General features: G+C 39.7%; 1 protein-coding gene across 1 annotated transcript; it reads left to right on the forward strand.

Moving 5' to 3' along the window:
- The first annotated feature begins 518 nt into the window (after window positions 1-518).
- zdhhc7 (zinc finger DHHC-type palmitoyltransferase 7) lies at window positions 519-16,134 on the forward strand. Its single transcript, XM_063004498.1, has 8 exons — window positions 519-593; window positions 855-926; window positions 2,950-3,250; window positions 7,092-7,216; window positions 7,431-7,527; window positions 7,867-7,948; window positions 11,950-12,080; window positions 13,075-16,134. Exons 3-8 carry the CDS (start codon window positions 2,960-2,962, stop codon window positions 13,252-13,254), a joined length of 906 nt encoding a protein of 301 aa, XP_062860568.1. The 5' UTR covers window positions 519-593; window positions 855-926; window positions 2,950-2,959; the 3' UTR covers window positions 13,255-16,134.
- The last annotated feature ends 2,988 nt before the right edge of the window (window positions 16,135-19,122 follow it).

Raw genomic sequence — 19,122 nt, forward strand, 5'->3', positions numbered from 1 at the left:
CATAAGCTTGGATAAACAGAGCAAAGCGGACTAAATAATTTCGGTAAGGAGAAAGACACGAGCGATTTTCCTCCTAGATGTCATGTGTCCTGTCATTCAGTACAGTTCCTTTTGCCGGTAGCTATGAAACATTTAGTTTCTAGAAAGATTTGTCTCTGAATAGTATGTTTATTAATGTTGACCTTAATGTGTGTATAAATTATGTAATGATTAAGTGTTGGGTCAAAATATGCTCGACAGTAACGTTAGTATGTATCGCTGAGTCTCAAACGACACTTTATTGGTTCTGTAGTGCACTAGATTGATAGTGCAAACAGTTGACTGAACACCTTCAGGAGGGTGCATGTTAAGGGATTAGCAAACTATTTGGGATCTTGCCCTAATTAGCTAGCGAGATTAGCAGGGTCAGTTGGTTTCATTGTTAGCTGCATTACAGTGTCAGGTCGACTGGTCAGCTCCACGAAGTAACCCCGATAGAGGAAGATATAATGTCACATTTTGTGTTTTGCGTGTGTGGACATGTTTTCACTGCTTAACGTTGTGCTTTCATACGAAATACACAACCTAGCTACTAGCTGACCAGCAAACCCAAGGTTGTGTCTCAAACAGCATACTATGGTATTACGTAGTGTGTTAGATTCGTACACTGACGTTGCTGTTTGACGTACTTTTTAGTTCGTAATTTTCCATTTGGGATGCAGCCTAAATGTTACTATCCTAGTTACTATATGTACTGCAATCTAACAAACATGTTTAAATCCCTACTTTAGGTAAATTAAAGTGTTTGTCATAGCGACTGTGTTGTTTATATTAGCTTTGTAGTGACCAGTGTGTGTGTGTGTGTGTGTGTGTAGGTTGAACACGGTGGATGTCACATTGTTTATGCTGCCCAGCTCAGCATGCCTGTGTGAGGTAGAATCTGTAAGGTGAGTAAAAAACACACTCCCTGTATCAGTCCAATGATCTCAGTCATAATTTAAGATATCCCATACATTTACTACCAATTGTTGTACTATATTTAGACAGTTTGTTGTTTAGAATTGTGAATGACTTGCAAAGTAGCCTACCTATTCCCCATCACCTTAAATACATAAAAGAATAACTTGCTGACTGGCCATACGCTTATTATTGTCTATAGGCCACCAAGAATGAATCCAAATCAAAATGCAGGACAGTGATAGTTTATTGGTTGAAGTACCATCGATGTGAAGGTGCCTGGTCCAAACTCCACCACCACCACCAAGTTGCCACTGCTCTTGTTAAGGGTTGACACAGCTGATAAACTGACCATTTGATTTGGCACAGTTTTTATGCCGTATGCCCTTTCTGGCCCAACCCTTCTATTTATCCAGGGTTTGGACCCACTTTAGGGATGCACTGATATGTGAACCCTAGGCAGCTGTGTGCCAAATTTATCTACCCATCTATTCCTATTTTATTTCATATTGTTTGCCAAATTCCTGAATCAGGTAGAAGAAGTGATTGGTCACAGTATGCTGGATGAATGGATCTCAGAAGCCATTTGTTTTCCATCCTCTTAATCATCATTTATGTAAAGCAAAAAAAATGTTTTACAACAAGCACCTAAGAATGTGCTTAATTCTGCCTTATTTTTCAAAGCTCAGTAAGAGTCCATCAATGCTCATTCTTAATCAAATGATGCTCTGTGAACCGCTGATGCACTGTGAGCTACCAGTGCCTCTGTGCTCCACAGATGAAGTAGGATACTTATATTTAGATCCTAACGCATATACACTAAATGTATATGGACACCTGAACATTAGCTTGTTGGAGATCAAGTTTCAAAACCCAGAGCATTAATATGGAGTGTCCATAATGCTCCAATCCACAGCATTTTGAAATCTCTGTGTGGGAAATATTTGTGTCCATTCATTTAAAGGAGCATTTCTAGCATTTCTGAGGTCAGCTACTGATGGTTAAAGGGGTTGAATTGGGTTGAAGCCAGAGCTCTGTGCAGGTCACCTAGTGGGTAGAGCTGTGGGTTACCAAATAAAATGTTGTAGGTTCGAATTTCAACTCTGCCATGCATCCACTATTGGGACCTTGAGCAAGGCCCTTAACCCTCTCAGCTCCAGGGGCGCCGTACAATGGCTGCGCCTGCGCTCTGACCCCAGAAGCTGAATATGAGGATAAAGAACTTTGTACTGTAACGTGTATATGTATATATGACAAATAAAGACATTCCATCTGCCCTGGATTCTAATAATAATAATAATAATGATAATAATAATAATAATAATTATTATTATTATTGATGTTCATCCGGATTAAGCTCATCATACCTTGTCTTTATAGGAAGAGCTTCCCTGCCACAAGTTGCAAGTATATGCAAGGTACACTATATGGCAATCATAAGAAATAAGCTGTATAGTTTATTTCTTATGATTTGCCATATAGTGTACCTTGCATATACTGTTAAAGGCAAGATAATGCTAATTACTATTGTATATAGTGATATACAGTTGGTAGGTAGGTCATTTCATATACAATTATTATTTTCATAATTAACATATTTAAAGCTGAAGCTAAAAATGGGCCTCATTGGGTTGGGTGAAGTCTTACAGATGAATGTTCAGCCGCTGGTTCTTGAAAGTTCTAGGACATTCAAATCAGTCCTTAAATATTCTCACTTCTAGACCATATTTAAATATTTGGCAAAAAATGCATGAAAAGGCATTTCTGCTTGGCTGCAGCTTTTGCATTCAGGTTTAGAATAGAATTGTAAAAAGACATGCAATGTGTTTTTTCCTAAATGTTTTTAAAACATTATCTTTCCTTTTTTAGTAAACAATCAGAAAGTCATAATGTCAGTTATCACCTGTCCATAGTGTGTTACTGCATCGTGTCCAGTGATTTTGAGGAAATCTGACCGACCCTGAGCCTGATTAGAATTAAGCGGTGCTAAAACATTCATTATTCTCATTACAGGTAGATCAGAATGCAGTCTTCTGGGCACCGGCTGCGGGATGTGGAGCAGCACCACCCCTTGCTGGCCAGTGGTGGGGAGGAGGAGGTCACTGTGGGCCGGGTCTGGTTCATCCAGGATGGCTGTGGTATGGTGTGTGCCTCTATGACCTGGTTTCTGGTGATGTACGCTGAGTTTGTGGTCAACTTTGTCATGCTGCTGCCCTCTAAAAGCTTCTGGTACTCCCTCATTAACGGAGTGGCGTTCAATTTCTTGGCCGTTCTGGCACTAGCATCCCACCTGCGCACCATGCTGACGGATCCGGTAAGATTTTCTTCTTTTGAATAGTTCATGTTATGTCATAGTTACTGGACATGCATTATGATATTGAAGCTTTGTGTGTTTGATTTGACTCATCATTAGAACTGAGTAGCTTTTGGCTAACGTTTAAAGGAGTATGCTTTCTTTAACGGTATTAAGAATGGGTTCGGTTTAACTCTGAGGGTCATCTGCAGATGGAGGTGCTGAGTAGCAAAGGCACCATGTGTGAGAGGGCAGGGCAGAACAAATTTGCAATTCTAAACTGCTGCAGGTTAATAGTCTCAGTTTTACCTTCTGTGGTTCAACCGAATCTGTTCTTATCAGGTTATTGTTAAATATTATCTGTTGTAGGAGGCTTTTGCATAATCACTGTAGTACACTGTGGATTATAGTCATAAAGTAGTCACACAGCTACCACATAATTTAACGGATATGCTGAACCATATGGTTTGTTCTAAATCAAGCTCTATTAAAAGTGCCAAACATAACGTAGAAAGCTTTTAACATCTGCATACTTATTCTAAACTCTTTGCATTTTTAGCTTAAACGTTTTACCTGTTTTAGCCTGGTTTTTAATACCCCAGATTTTTGTTTGTTTTTGCACTCTGTAAGTAGGTCAGGTGCTTGAGTGCTTTTTACATAAACCTGTGCTAGCAAGGTCTATTTTTATCCTGCAGAAAATGCAGTTGATTGTCCTTGGATAACAAAAAGTTAAGTAGCTGAAGTTACGGCAGTTGTAGCCTAGCGGTTAAGGTACTGGACCAGCAATCAGAAGGTCACTGGTTCAAGCCCCACCAAGAGTTCAATAAAGTTCAAGAGAGGCTTTATTGTCATTTCTGCTATATACAAGTGCATTTTCCAGGACCAGGGTGCAACACAGAACAAAAAGTGCAAGACAGTGTGATACACAGTGCAGATAAAACACAGCATGATAAATACAAAAAGGCAGGTAAATAGTGAGTAGTGAGTAAATAATAAGTGAGGTATTCTGATATGTACAGTAAGCAGCAGAGATACCACTGCCAGGATGCCCTTGAGCAAGGCCCTTAACCCTCAATTGCCTAGACTGTATACAGTCACATTATTGTAAGTCACTTTGTAAAAAAAAAAAAAGCATGTAAACTGTAAAAGACTTTTTGTAAAAGACTTCAGATTTCTTTACATTACCTTATAGCTTTAATGTATACTCATTCAAACATCAGTTTGACTCGTGCCTGGAGCCACTTTCTTGTTTAGATTCCTCTTGGTTCATATTTAGTTTTCTCTCCATCAGAGTTTTGCAGAGAATTAATTTGCTTATTTTGGAATTACTTAAAGCTCACCACATCTGTTGTTTTTTCATCATATTTACATGTATATACAATAATGAGTCACAACGGTGACAACCAACAGTTGTGCATGTGATGGTCAGGGATATATTGCTTGCTGGGCTGTAGGTTGTTGGTTCTCAGCTTTATGGAGTGATCAGAACTGGAACTCTTTGTCTGGTGCAAGAAAGGCGAGGCTTATGAAGAACATTATCCCTGCTGTCAAGCATGGGGGTGGGTTAGTAATGATGTGGGAAGTTTTTCTATCAATCTTGACCTTGTGACTGGCATTATGAATTCACAGAAATACAGACAAAGGCATTTTGAGGAGGAATGTTGTGACTTCTGTGGTAAACTTTGGACCTTACTGGATCTTCCAGCAAGACAGTGATCCCAAGCACATGTAACCAAGTTGACCTATAAGCTTGGTTAAGAAATAATTTCTGGAATATCCTGGAGTGGCAAGAAAAGTCTGGTGATGTAAATTTCTTTGAAAAACTGGTGGGATTTGAAGATAGCAGTTGCATCATAAAAGTAATCAAACCTTGATAAGCTACAAGCTTGTGAACAAGAAGAGGAGTGGTGTCAGAAGCTCAATAGCACTTACCGATAGGGCTGTCGCGGTGAAAGAATTTCCCCTTTGGAGATTTAGGGTGGCTCAACACAGCGATATGTGGTGGTAGTGCCTTTTTTTGTTTGTTTTTGAAAATTACTTAATTTATCTGGATTTTAGAGCTATATAGACAAGCTTTATTGTTAGTCTATAATTCGGTATATTATTGCTTTTTAAATGACAAAGATGAGACAGCTTTAAGACAAATCAAATGCATGTTTATTGTTAAATACAGAACAGAGCAGGGATGCGCAATAAGAATGCACGTCTTTTCTCTATTAAAAAAGGTTTAAATTTAGCTTCTAGGCTAGATATACACTGTGAAACGAAAAAAAGCAAACTGTTTAGGCTAAATATTTTAAATGCACATCTAATCAAAATATGGTAAAATATGGCTAGAAAAACCAACATGTTCACCTGATGTGGTTTCAGAGATGATCTTAGTGGGGTAGCAATGTTCCCGGCGGCACTAAAAACTCTCTCTGATGGTGTGCTCGTTGCACAAATACACATGTACTTGTATGCGACTTTAGAGAGCAGAGGAAATCTAGCCTGGTTGTCGCGCATTAAAAATGCACTCAAATTAGCCACTATTAACGTAACATTATATACTACATTTTAAGTTATTATTCATTTCAATACATTTTTATTCAACGAAAAAATACATTTAAATCATTCCAGCAAGCCAGCAAGAGAATATTTGCAGGCTGCAATGCCAAATTAACCGTGATGGGGCCAGTGATAGCTCAGTGGTTAAGGTACTGGACTAGTAAACAGAAGGTTGCCGGTTCAAGCCCCGCCACCACCAAGTTGCCACTGTTGGGTCCCTGAGCAAGGCCCTTAACCCTCAATTGCTCATCGTGTTCCGCTCACTGTGTAAGTCGCTTTGGATAAAAGCGTCTGCTAAATGCTGAAAATGTAAATGTAACCGTCATTAAGTGTTTTAGTACGCCAAGGCTGTTTGAATAGTCTAAATTACAAGTATTTTATTGAGTGTGAACTCATTTTGATCATTAATAAACTTGCCTATAATTAATGTAATAGTCAACCTTAGTGGCTTAAACAGTATGAGGCCATGCTGGGGGATCTGGCTAAATTGTCTGGCTCTCCTTTTTCATTTGGTTGAAAGCCGAAATGCTCCCAAACTGGCGAAGTTGCATTTGGTTTCGTTACCAGAGCAGCTGCCATTGTTTCCATTTTAAAACACAAAGCCTGACACTCAGCAGCAACGCATGCGAACAGAAAATGACACTCTTAGCTCATTTTCATTATGAATTTATTTAACATTTATTATGCCCGAATGTAAGCGTAAAACAAGATGGACCCTGCAAAAAAAAGAAAGAAAAAACTTGAACATCGCGGTTGTGACGGTTGCTTGGCATGCCCTGCGGTTGGCTGGTTTATAGCGCGGTATTGCAAAATTGCGGTTACTGCGACAGCCCTACTTACCGAAGTCGCTTTATCATGGTTATTGAGGCAAAAATGATTTTCCTTCAAGTACTGAGACTGGGGGTTAAATAAAAGTGCACATGGATAGTAAATTTACATTTTCAGCATTTAGCAGACGCTTTTATCCAAAGCGACTTACACAATGATCTGAACACGATGAGCAGTTAAGGGTTAAGGGCCTTGCTCAGGGACCCAACAGTGGCAACTTGGTGGTGGCGGGGCTTGAACCGGCAACCTTCTGTTTACTAGTCCAGTACCTTAACCACTGAGCTATCACTGCCCTGAAATGAACTAGATGTGTTTTTTTCAAAATTGCTTGTTTGTATCAATAAATATTCTTACTTTGCTTACCAAGCTTTTCTGATGTACATTTTTATTCAATACTATGTAATTCTACATCACCATATATAGACTGTATATAAAGTACTTTGTTGGTCTTTTTATCCTACCAACCAATCATATGTTCTGTTTTTAGGGAGCTGTTCCTAAGGGAAATGCCACTAAAGAATACATGGACAGTCTACAACTGAAACCTGGTGAAGTCATCTACAAATGCCCCAAATGCTGCAGCATCAAACCAGAGAGAGCTCATCACTGCAGGTGTGACACAGTTATAATGAGCATCAGTAGCAGTGTTGTAGACTGAGATTGCTGTTGTGCTGTAGTGTGTACACACTAAATAGTAATACTAGAATTCTGGTGTACATGAAAAGTACATTTCAATAGCAAGACTGGTGCAGTATTTGGTAAAGGAGTGATATGTTTAAAGTGGCTAAATAAATGACGTGTCTGGTTTTTTTCCCCTTTATTCTAGTATCTGCAAGAGATGCATCAGGAAAATGGATCATCACTGTCCTTGGGTGAACAACTGCGTAGGAGAAAACAACCAGCGATACTTTGTCCTGTTTACTGTAAGCAATGTTTTATTTTTTTTTGTTGAACCAGTTTTTGAGGCTTAACTGCTGCCTTTTGCTACTTTGCCAAACCCGGTAGTCAAATGATGTGATTAACATTTGGATATGTGTGCAGCAGCAGTGCAAATGTGTTTTAATGGCTCTTGTGGTGTGGGAATGGGAAAGTTGTACTTTTCCATTTTATCAAAGAAATCATTGCACCTTAATAGTTATTGTTTACTTTGAATGAGTTTACTTAGTCTGTTTTTTTGAAGGTGCGTTTCAATAACCCCAATAGTTCCCTGAGAAGTGGACTACACTTTTTGGTGAGATTCTAAACCTTTGTTGTCGTTTCAGATGTACATTGCTACGATTTCTCTCCATGCCCTCTGCCTCAGTGGCTTTCATTTCTTCACATGTGTGAAAGTCCAGTGGAACGGTAAGTCATAGTAATGCTGCTTTTTATCCTACACAAGCTGCTGTAGATATACCATTAGAGAATGGAAAGCAATTGTAGGTTACATGGCAACAAATGAAGTCTGATTACTCCCCCATGTACAGTAGTGTTCAAAAAAATAGCAGTGATTTTAAAAAAGTGAATAAAGCACAAAATCATTATAATAACTTTTATTTCCATAAATGCAAATGCACTGAAAATACTACATTTTTAATTCTAAATCAAAACATTAACAACATTTAGCCAGTTTGTGTTAATCCTTTACAGAAAGTTAAGAAAAATGAATATTAGGCTGTTCAAAAAAATAGCAGTGCCAGCATTTTTCTTTAAAAACTCAAAAAATGTATCTATAAACTGAAAATGTTTGAGGTTTCACTTTACTTTAAATTACTGAACTAATATTTAGTGGCATAACAATTGTTTCCAAGATTGTGCAACTGTGTTGCATGGAGTCGACTTCTGGCACCTCTGAACATGTATTCCAGTCCAGGATGATTAGACTACATTCCACAGTTCTTCTGCAATTTTGGGTTTTGCCTCAAAAAAACGCGTTTCAGAGGTCAGCCCACAAGTTCTCTATGGGGTTGAAGTCAGGGGATTGGGCTGGCCACTCTATTACCTCAATCTTGTTTGTCTGTAACCAAGATGTTTTGGGCCATTGTCATGTTGAAACACCCATTTTAAGGACATTTCTTCTTCGACATAGGGCAACATGATCTCCTCAAGTATTCTGATATATTTAATCTGATCCATGATCCCTCGTGTGATAAATAGACGTAACACCATGGTATGAAAAACAGCCTCATATCATAGTTTTGTACCACCATGCTTTACTGTCTTCACAGTGAACTTTGGCTCGAATTCAGTGCTCGAGGGTCATCTGACATACTGTCTATGGCCACTGGCTGAACCTTTGCCATTCTGGCTATTCTTTGATCCATTCAAACAGTAGTTCCACGCTTCCTTCTGCATCTTTCAGGTGTTGGTTGTCACTTTAAGGCATTTGAGATCATTTTAGCTGAGCAGCCTAGAATTTGCTGCACTTCTCTGTTTGTTTTTTCCTCTACAATCAACTTTTTAATCAAAGTACGCTGTTCATCAGAACAATGTCTGGAACAACCCATTTTACCCAGTATTTCAGAAGGAAATGCACTATGACAAACCTGTGCAACATTTACCCTCCTACCTTAAATAAGGGCCAAAATTGACACCCATTCTTCTGCAGAATGAATGACTTCACCAATTGAACTCCTCACTGCTATTATTTTGAACAACCTTCTTTCAATCAATGCTTTGATTACTGAGAATGAGCGGCATGCATGTCCTAATTGTTGGGTTTGTTTTGTTTTCATTACTCTACTACACTTTCAAGTAAATTTTTTGCTATGTAGAAATAGCATTTCTACTAAAAACAGTGATCTATCAGGTTAATGGTGTTGGACTGCTATTTTTTTTAACACCACTGTACATTCTGTGCCATTCTTGGCAAAGCATTCCTTTATTAATGAATGACTTGGAATGGGCGCATGGATGATGCAGTGGTAAAGTTTGCTAGTTCACTAGCACCACCACCACCGAGGGTATGAATCTCAGCATTGCTATAGGCTGGTTGATGATACCAATTGATAAACCAGTTCATTTCAAGTGGTTTAAGATCAGGGCTTTAGGGTTCTTTACATGAAACTCATCAAGTTATGTCTTTATGGACTTTATGGGCAGCACCGTGGCTTAGTGGGTAGCACTGTCGCCTCACAGCAAGAAGGTCCTGGGTTAGATTTTTTGACCAATATCAGTGCCTAGTCATGCAAATTTTCTTTAGACTGAACGGGCACAAATTTCCACAGACATACTTCAAAGTCTGGTAAGAAACCTAAAAAGCTCACATAGAGATCACTCTATTTTAATACCATTTGTTTTTTAAATGAGTTCTTCAAAAAGTGGATATATTTAGGTTATATACCTGTTAGCATTGGGTGTGGCTATAACACCTGAGCTCATTAGATAGTGTGACCATGACTTCCCAGTCTTAGCTAAGCTCTAAATATGAGTTTTTATTGTCATTTTTTTGTGAATTCACCTTCCCAGAACTTAAAAGCATTAAAGTAAAATAATTATCATTAATTCCTGTTTAACCAAGGAACCTTTTTACCCCAAGGATATAGATTGGTTGATTGACAAGTATAACTCTTAATGTACAGTGTATCACAAAAGTGAGTACACCCCTCACATTTCTGCAGATATTTAAGTATATCTTTTCATGGGACAACACTGACAAAATGACACTTTGACACAATGAAAAGTAGTCTGTGTGCAGCTTATATAACAGTGTACATTTATTCTTCCCTCAAAATAACTCAATATACAGCCATTAATGTCTAAACCACCGGCAACAAAAGTGAGTACACCCCTTAGTGAAAGTTCCTGAAGTGTCAATATTTTGTGTGGCCACCATTATTTCCCAGAACTGCCTTAACTCTCCTGGGCATGGAGTTTACCAGAGCTTCACAGGTTGCCACTGGAATGCTTTTCCACTCCTCCATGACGACATCACGGAGCTGGCGGATATTCGAGACTTTGCGCTCCTCCACCTTCCGCTTGAGGATGCCCCAAAGATGTTCTATTGGGTTTAGGTCTGAAGACATGCTTGGCCAGTCCATCACCTTTACCCTCAGCCTCTTCAATAAAGCAGTGGTCGTCTTAGAGGTGTGTTTGGGGTCTTTATCCTGCTGGAACACTGCCCTGCGACCCAGTTTCCGGAGGGAGGGGATCATGCTCTGCTTCAGTATTTCACAGTACATATTGGAGTTCATGTGTCCCTCAATGAAATGTAACTCCCCAACACCTGCTGCACTCATGCAGCCCCAGACCATGGCATTCCCACCACCATGCTTGACTGTAGGCATGACACACTTATCTTTGTACTCCTCACCTGATTGCCCCACACATGCTTGAGACCATCTGAACCAAACAAATTAATCTTGGTCTCATCAGACCATAGGACATGGTTCCAGTAATCCATGTCCTTTGTTGACATGTCTTCAGCAAACTGTTTGCGGGCTTTCTTGTGTAGAGACTTCAGAAGAGGCTTCCTTCTGGGGTGACAGCCATGCAGACCAATTTGATGTAGTGTGCGGCGTATGGTCTGAGCACTGACAGGCTGACCCCCCACCTTTTCAATCTCTGCAGCAATGCTGACAGCACTCCTGCGCCTATCTTTCAAAGACAGCAGTTGGATGTGACGATGAGCACGTGCACTCAGCTTCTTTGGACGACCAACGCGAGGTCTGTTCTGAGTGGACCCTGCTCTTTTAAAACGCTGGATGATCTTGGCCACTGTGCTGCAGCTCAGTTTCAGGGTGTTGGCAATCTTCTTGTAGCCTTGGCCATCTTCATGTAGCGCAACAATTCGTCTTTTAAGATCCTCAGAGAGTTCTTTGCCATGAGGTGCCATGTTGGAACTTTCAGTGACCAGTATGAGAGAGTGTGAGAGCTGTACTACTAAATTGAACACACCTGCTCCCTATGCACACCTGAGACCTAGTAACACTAACAAATCTCATGACATTTTAGAGGGAAAATGACAAGCAGTGCTCAATTTGGACATTTAGGGGTGTAGTCTCTTAGGGGTGTACTCACTTTTGTTGCCGGTGGTTTAGACATTAATGGCTGTATATTGAGTTATTTTGAGGGAAGAATAAATTTACACTGTTATATAAGCTGCACACAGACTACTTTTCATTGTGTCAAAGTGTCATTTTGTCAGTGTTGTCCCATGAAAAGATATACTTAAATATCTGCAGAAATGTGAGGGGTGTACTCACTTTTGTGATACTGTATATGATTGCAAATGGGTTGCCATCTATCTCTTTTTAACCCTTTCTTATGGACCGTAATTCATTTGTGTCCTGATTCAGATCTTAGCCCTGATTTTGAAAATTCAAAGAACACCTGAACTTATTTGTATCTAATCTTATTTATTACAGAGTGCAGTGACTTCTCTCCTCCTGTGGCTGTCATGCTTCTTATTTTCCTCTGTCTAGAAGCCCTCCTCTTCCTCACTTTTACTGCCGTCATGTTTGGCACGCAAATACACTCCATTTGCAACGATGAAACTGTGAGTAATTCAAAGCAGAGCCTGCCGTGGCGCTCTTCTTGAGGAACCTGAAATATAACAATAATAAAACTAATAATAATAATTCAGAATAATAATAATATTGGGCAGATAAATGTTTTCTTTTTGGAAGCTAGGGTCAGATGGCAGGGTCAGACAGATTGGGTTAAGGGCTTTGCTCAAAGGCCCAACAGTGACTGCATGATAACCCCAAGCTCTATTCACTAAGCTTCCACTGACCCAGTGATCATAATTAGTATTGCCTGACCACTTCTGTATTACTGTGCACTACTGTGTGTTGTATCGTGAAAGGTAGGCAGCTATTGCATCCTTTTTATGTCAACCAGAAGACCAAAAAAGCAGTGCTTGGTGATCAATATGATGTATAAATGTAGTGCACTTGATTTAATTAAGGGTCTGTGTGATTTACCATGATGCAGTGTTAGATGGTTGTGCACTGGAAGCCTGTTAGTTTGACAAACAGAAACTGTTTTGACTTTAGGCAAATGTACTCAATGTTTCTTATCAGGAGATTCATTCATTGATTTTCATTGATTGATCCTGGTCAGGGTTGCAGTGAGCCTGACTTCACCGGGTAACACTGGGTGCTGTGTGATTGGGAAGAAGCAGGTACTGAGGATTATAAGGATTTTTTTAAAAAAATGAAAATGCATGAAATCTGTCGCAGAAGGCGCATGGTTGCCGATGGCCCTCCTGTGCCAGAGAGGGTGCCTTGTAGTGGCAGAGGTCACCGAAATGCACAGGGTAATTGGATGCATCAAAATTAGGACAATGCAAAATATGTATGAATAAATATGTCAAATAAGTATTTGAATTTTTTTGGAAGCACAGCACTAGAGTTGATTCTGCCATTAATGGGACTCATGTGTAACACAATCAGGAAACAAGTATTATTGTTATTTTAACCAAGTTTCACATGGAGATCATGGTGCTGTCGTGTTTTTGTTCATGTTTCATTTTGTTCCTGTTTCTTTAGGAAATTGAGAGGCTGAAGAATGAGAAGCCCACGTGGGAGCGGCGAGTACGCTGGGAGGGAATGAAGACCGTGTTCGGAGGCCCTCCATCTCTTCTGTGGTTCAATCCTTTCGCCGGACTGAGATTGCGCCGCCTCCTGATGATCCATGCTCGCAAGGGAGGCTCGGAGTTCTCCGTCTGAGTGAGGGGGACCTTGTTTTTTTTTTTCCTCAAGTCTGTGTCCCATCATGCTGACAAGTCGGGGTCCATGATGTAGGTAAGAGAACTCACTGAGGAAAATACATCATAAACTTAAAGCCCTGTGGAGTAGAAGGGGCTCAAGACAGTACGAACTGTTTATTAACCACTGGACCTTTTCCCAAAGGATCATTTTTTTTACTTTGAGTTGGCTGTTCCTGGCCTGTCGCCGTGAACTCGTCCATATTTTTTGCTTGTTTTTTAAGGGACTCTCGCTGTCAGTTTCAGTGAAGATAAAACTGCAAATCGACTTGATGTTTAAAGAAGGATCATGAGAAGCTTGAGGATGGTCACGACCTAAGCCAAACTAAAGAGCATTACGCTGGCTTCACACATACTACCTCTGCATGGCTTGTAATCATACAGATCATAGCCTTCACACTGTTCACAAATGCCGCTCCCTTAAGAGGTGTCCCCAACAGGCTGTTTTTATGTGCCGCACACAACACTAACAGTCAAACAAAAATATATACAGCGTCACTTAAACACGCTGTGTGCTTTTTATTCAATTCCATAGACAAGAATTTCACACTAGATTGATTAATTCTGTTGAATCGAAGGGTGTTAAGGGTTTTCCGTCTCAGATTTTTACTTTCTGCCTCCATTCGACATCCCGTTGCAGATTCATTTTTGTGCCCGATGTCAAAGAATGAACTTAAAAATGATCTAAATGTGATAATTGTTCCAACTGTAAAAACACAAAACAACCCAAAATAACATAATTAACACTTATATTTTAGGGAACCCAAATGGCAATGACCTCTGACTTTCAAGCTTTGACTAATGCCTATTTATAAAGTAAAGTTTAAACTAGTCATACTTTAATATTTTCCAGTAGGTCTAGTTAACCTAGATCTTGCAGGCTCGAAGAAGCTGCCCAATCCCAAGTCAGAACATTTCTGAAACTAAACAAACTCACATGCATTGATGTTGTTTATTGAATTCTGTCAACAACGACAGAAGGTACATTTATGCGTTACTAGTTTCAGCCCACCTGCAATACAGTTTTGCAGTGCAAAGCTTTTTAAATGCACCCTAAAAAAATATTCAGTCCATAAATGATTGTCACAGCTTGGAATTTGTATCAGTGAATTGGAGATACAAAATTGCCCCACAACGGTGTTTGACACTGAACTTGAACTGATGAATTATGTTTAACCTGTATAACCAAAGTGTAAAACATGACATTGAAATTCTAATAAATAAATAAATATACAAGGTCTGGGTCATACTGATAGACCTTACAAAGAGAATGGCAAAAATATATCAGTAAATCAAGTGAGAACAAACAATCCCCAGATATGTATGCATGTTTATTACAAGCACACCAAGCACATATAGCAAGGTAATCTAATTTAAAATGACAAGTGGTCCTGTAATTACAAAGGAAGAATACTTTTGAATCTCCATTTTTTTTCTAAATTGTATTAAATTGCTCATGAGTTGGCATAACCTTTTGACAAAACATTCACAGTTTTGAGACCCTGGATGTGTAAATGGTTTAAATGTTTATGATGTACTGGTCACACAGCAATACTGCCCACACCATGCAGAGGAAGTTAATGTGAATCCAGCTTTAGTGACAAATTCATCATGTCCTTTCCAACAAGGGAATCTTGGTTATTTGCGGACCAAACTACAATCTAAGTGTCATATTCGCCACTGTTTTTAACTTGTTTTTAATAATTATTATTTATGTATTAAGGTCTTTAGCCTGTAACAACATAATATCCTAGTTGGGCGCTCGGGTGGTGCAGCAGTCTAATGTGCTAGCACACTACTGTGAAGTGTTCAAACTTGTGAGAGCCACCAGGCCGGGTGTCCACACAAACACACTAGGCCTTGTTTAAGGGAGGAAAGGTCGGGCGTGGGTCTCTTCTGCTGCTGTGACATGTGATGTCCAAAAAAGAAAGGGAGGTGGGTAGACACATGGAGCATAGTGTTGCTCTCCATGCGCAATATGGCATTGTGTTATAAGACGTGTCCGCATATTAGTGTCAGAGGGGTCGTGTGGTGATCCGGCTCTCTCTGATCAGATCTGGTTTTGTGCAACTGGTAGCAGATTCACAATCAGGGATTGGAAATGACTAGATTGGGGGATCAAGGGGGAAAATCCAGAAAATGAATAATAGTGGATATATAACTTCTCACTGTAGAACAACAAATCAAAATTATTCTAGCTGATCATATAGTAGCGACGTCTTTTTAAATTCATGTATACGACACTAAACATTTAGATACTATTTACACTGTCGCTGGTTCTTCCAAGACCAACACTTCAGTTGCTTGGCAACAATCTGGACAAATCACAGTAACAGTATATACTTCATTTTTAATGCATGACCTGCAACGATTTGCACACTTTGAGTTTATTCGCCATAGCAGTAAGCTCAGTAAGGCGGGACCATTATATCACTAACGTACTTCGCTTAACCAAACATCCGTTACATTACATAACTTGCTGAAACCAGCTAAGCATCAGAAAAATTGCTGGATATTTTCCTATGTATATTTCGAGATGGCTAGCGGTTTAGTTGTCCTCAGTCCAGCCATCACATATTGTTAGCAGTACTGTGGCTTTTCGTTACTGTGAGCTTTACTTTGCCACTTCTCTGGAAGACAAAACTTTTACCTCAACAGTCAATAAGACTTCATAGTGACAATTCCTAAATAATTATTGCAGATGTTTTATGAAATGAACGGTTTATGTAGTAGGGGCATTGTATTACAATTCATGTAGGTCCATGTATGACTGATCTGACTGGAAATCTAATTTAAGTGTTTCCACTCAAATATTCAATAAAGTAGTGAATTTATATAATATCCAGCACATAAACGTAATCTATGAGCTTTCTCATTCAATATTAGCCAGTATAAAAAGCAAACGATGGCCAATTGTTCTTGTCCTTCTAGCAAATCTTACTGGGCTCTTCTGCACCATGAAAGTTGACAGTATTTGTTATTTATTCTGTACATGACATGCTTTACGATGTTTATCCCTCTAGGACAATGTTTTTCATCTCGGTCAATGAGTAAATCTGTCCAACACTTCTTGTTTATCTAAGCCGTGGAAATGATATGTTCACACCAGCAGCATTTCCCATCCTCCCATTTAAATTCAGTATATGCTGTTTGCTGTGGGCATTACTGATTTAAGTGTAACACTAATTACGTGCCATCACAAGTACTTTCCAGTCCACCGTCTCGCTGAATGCCCATATGACTCTGTCTGTACTCTGTTACCAGAGTAAACAGATGAGCTTAGAAGTTTACTAATGTAAAGAGTGTGAAAAGATGTCCGTATTATATGAATTGCATTAATAGGTGTCCGTACAATGTAGCACATTCTACCAACAATAACAGAACATACCTATTGTAATAGAATGTCATGCATCAGGCTAAATATGGCAAAAAAAAATTGGCTCTGTTACTGATCAGTAAAATCAGACTGTGGTATCAGTAGTTGGGACCCTTTTTATTATGGTAGTATGCAAGATGTTAATTTTAGATAGGGCTAAAATCAGTTATCAGACAGTTATCAGTCTATGATTGACTGGTTGGGAATAACAAATCCAATTTCCAATAATGGTAATATAAAAAAAAAAAGTTCGCATAAGAAACCCGTTCACCTTTCATTTTATCAAGAGTCAGCGTGCCTCATGATATTAAAAATTGGCAGCTCCTTTTAAAAACGAATTCTAGCTGATTTGTCAAGTCACTGCTGGTGTGAACACAGTATAATTGTGGAGTATCAGAAACAATGAATTGGTTAAAGTCTAGGAGTAGGTAATCCCAGCTGTTCTATTAGCCAACTGGTTGGCCCCACGCAGGCATGATTGGCTGTGCCTGTATGGGAGAGAAAAGTGGAAAAATTAATTCTCTCCGATAGCAATGCAGCCATCTCTTGCGGTCAAGTGAAGGGATGTGTTTAGCGACTCTACACATGATGGTCTCAGGCTTTCTTTGCCAGTGTGGGGGGCTGTACTAGTGGCATGTTCCCAACGGGAAGGAAGTGGAGGCGATTAGATCTCGGGACAAATGGAAAGGGGGTGGAAAACACTGCTCTAGAGGTAAAAACTTGCTGTTTGAATTTAAAATGACTTTCAGCTGGTATTTCATTTTTGGATAGTATAGACAGTATCTACATCTTGGAATCAAGTAAGCTAGCACAATCTACTGTAGTTTTGCGTTTTCCACTTTGCATTTAATATTTGAACTGTTTATTTAAGAGAATGTTTTAAGCACAGGCTGAACTGATAATCGTTGACCCCTTTTACACTTGGTTGTTTAATGCATCTTGAATATCGATCAGATCCAGGCCTTGTAGTGAACTCTGTAAAATTATAACAAGCAGGTTAGGATACTAATTATACACTGTTTATGCAAACTAAATTAAAGTAAATGAAGTTGATATTTGCTTGAGGTAGCAGTTCTTTTTTTTTCTTTTTTTTTTTCTCCCCCTTTAGCGCATCCAATTGTTCAATTTGCATCGTGCTTCCTCTCTGTCTATGCCGAACCCTGCCCTGACCGAGGAGATCAAAGCTAACCCATATCCCCTCCGAAACATGGGCAGCAGCCGGATGCATTTTTGCCACCAACACATTGATGAGTGTGGCGCCACCTAGCGTTACATGCGGACACACCCTAAGGGCACTCTTCCTCATCTCTGTGCAGGTGCCTCTAATCAGCCGGCAGAGGTCGTAATCGCATTCTGACAGAGAGAGACCCACATCCGGTTCTTTGTCCCACCCCCCAACTGAGCAACCGGCCAATCGTTGCTCATACAGCCACTCGGCTTTGAACCGGTGAAGCAGAGCTGGTTTCGATACGAGGTACTCAGAATCCAGCCCTGGTTGCAGCGTGTCTTTTAACCGCTGCGCCACCTGAGCGGCTGAGGTAGCAGTTCTAACAAAAAAAAACAACAGAACTATCTTTTTTACCCTTCATATGAAGAATGTGGTAAAGTCAGAGTAAAGTTTTCAATTGACAAAATGATACTATGCTGGATGTGATATAGAAAGGGGGAGTCTCCTTCGTGTTTTTATTTAATAAACTTCCAATGTGTACACTGATAAGCCAGGACATTAGGACCACCCACCATCCAATATGCTGTCAAAACAGCTCTGACCTTCCAAGACATCTAAAAGAGTCCTCTAGTATCTGGTACCAGTTTATTACCAGCAGGTCGTTCAACTTCGGTCCTACAGTGCATCCTAGTGCCATCTTTTGCACATGATTTGGAGGAAAACAGGGTTTGTCTGACCAGTTGATATCCAGTTCCAATGCTTGTGTGCCAATTGTAGGTAACAATAGACAAAGGGTTCACATGGACACTTGGACTGACCTGCGACTATGCAGCTTTATACACAGAAGTTCAATGTGTGAACACAGCGCAACCCTTATCATCAGTAGCAGGTCCATACTAAACTCATTATCCTTCATGTCCTCTGGCGTGAATGAGTCTTAGCAACCCAATAAACTGTCTGTGGTTTGTGGCTGTCCCCCCTCAGACCACTGTCAGTGGGTACTCACAATGTCAACCTGTAAGCACCCCGTGCTATTTCAGAGATTTTTTTAACCCAGTTGTCTTGCTATAATGATTTTCAGACTATCTAATCCATCTAAGCCTTCCAATTTAAAGCTGTTGTAAATGTGTCAAATGTATTTACATCCAAATTTCTCTGTTATTATGGTACAGAGCATAAAATTCCCAGGTGTAAATGGGGTCATTGTTTTCTGGAATACATGATTCATACCATGCTATCTAGGGATTTGGGGAGGGAGAGGGTGCGCTTTACTTCTTATTAGCCAT

The sequence above is a fragment of the Trichomycterus rosablanca genome, chromosome 11, assembly GCF_030014385.1.
Source record: "Trichomycterus rosablanca isolate fTriRos1 chromosome 11, fTriRos1.hap1, whole genome shotgun sequence".
Classification (NCBI taxonomy): Eukaryota; Metazoa; Chordata; class Actinopteri; order Siluriformes; family Trichomycteridae; genus Trichomycterus; species Trichomycterus rosablanca.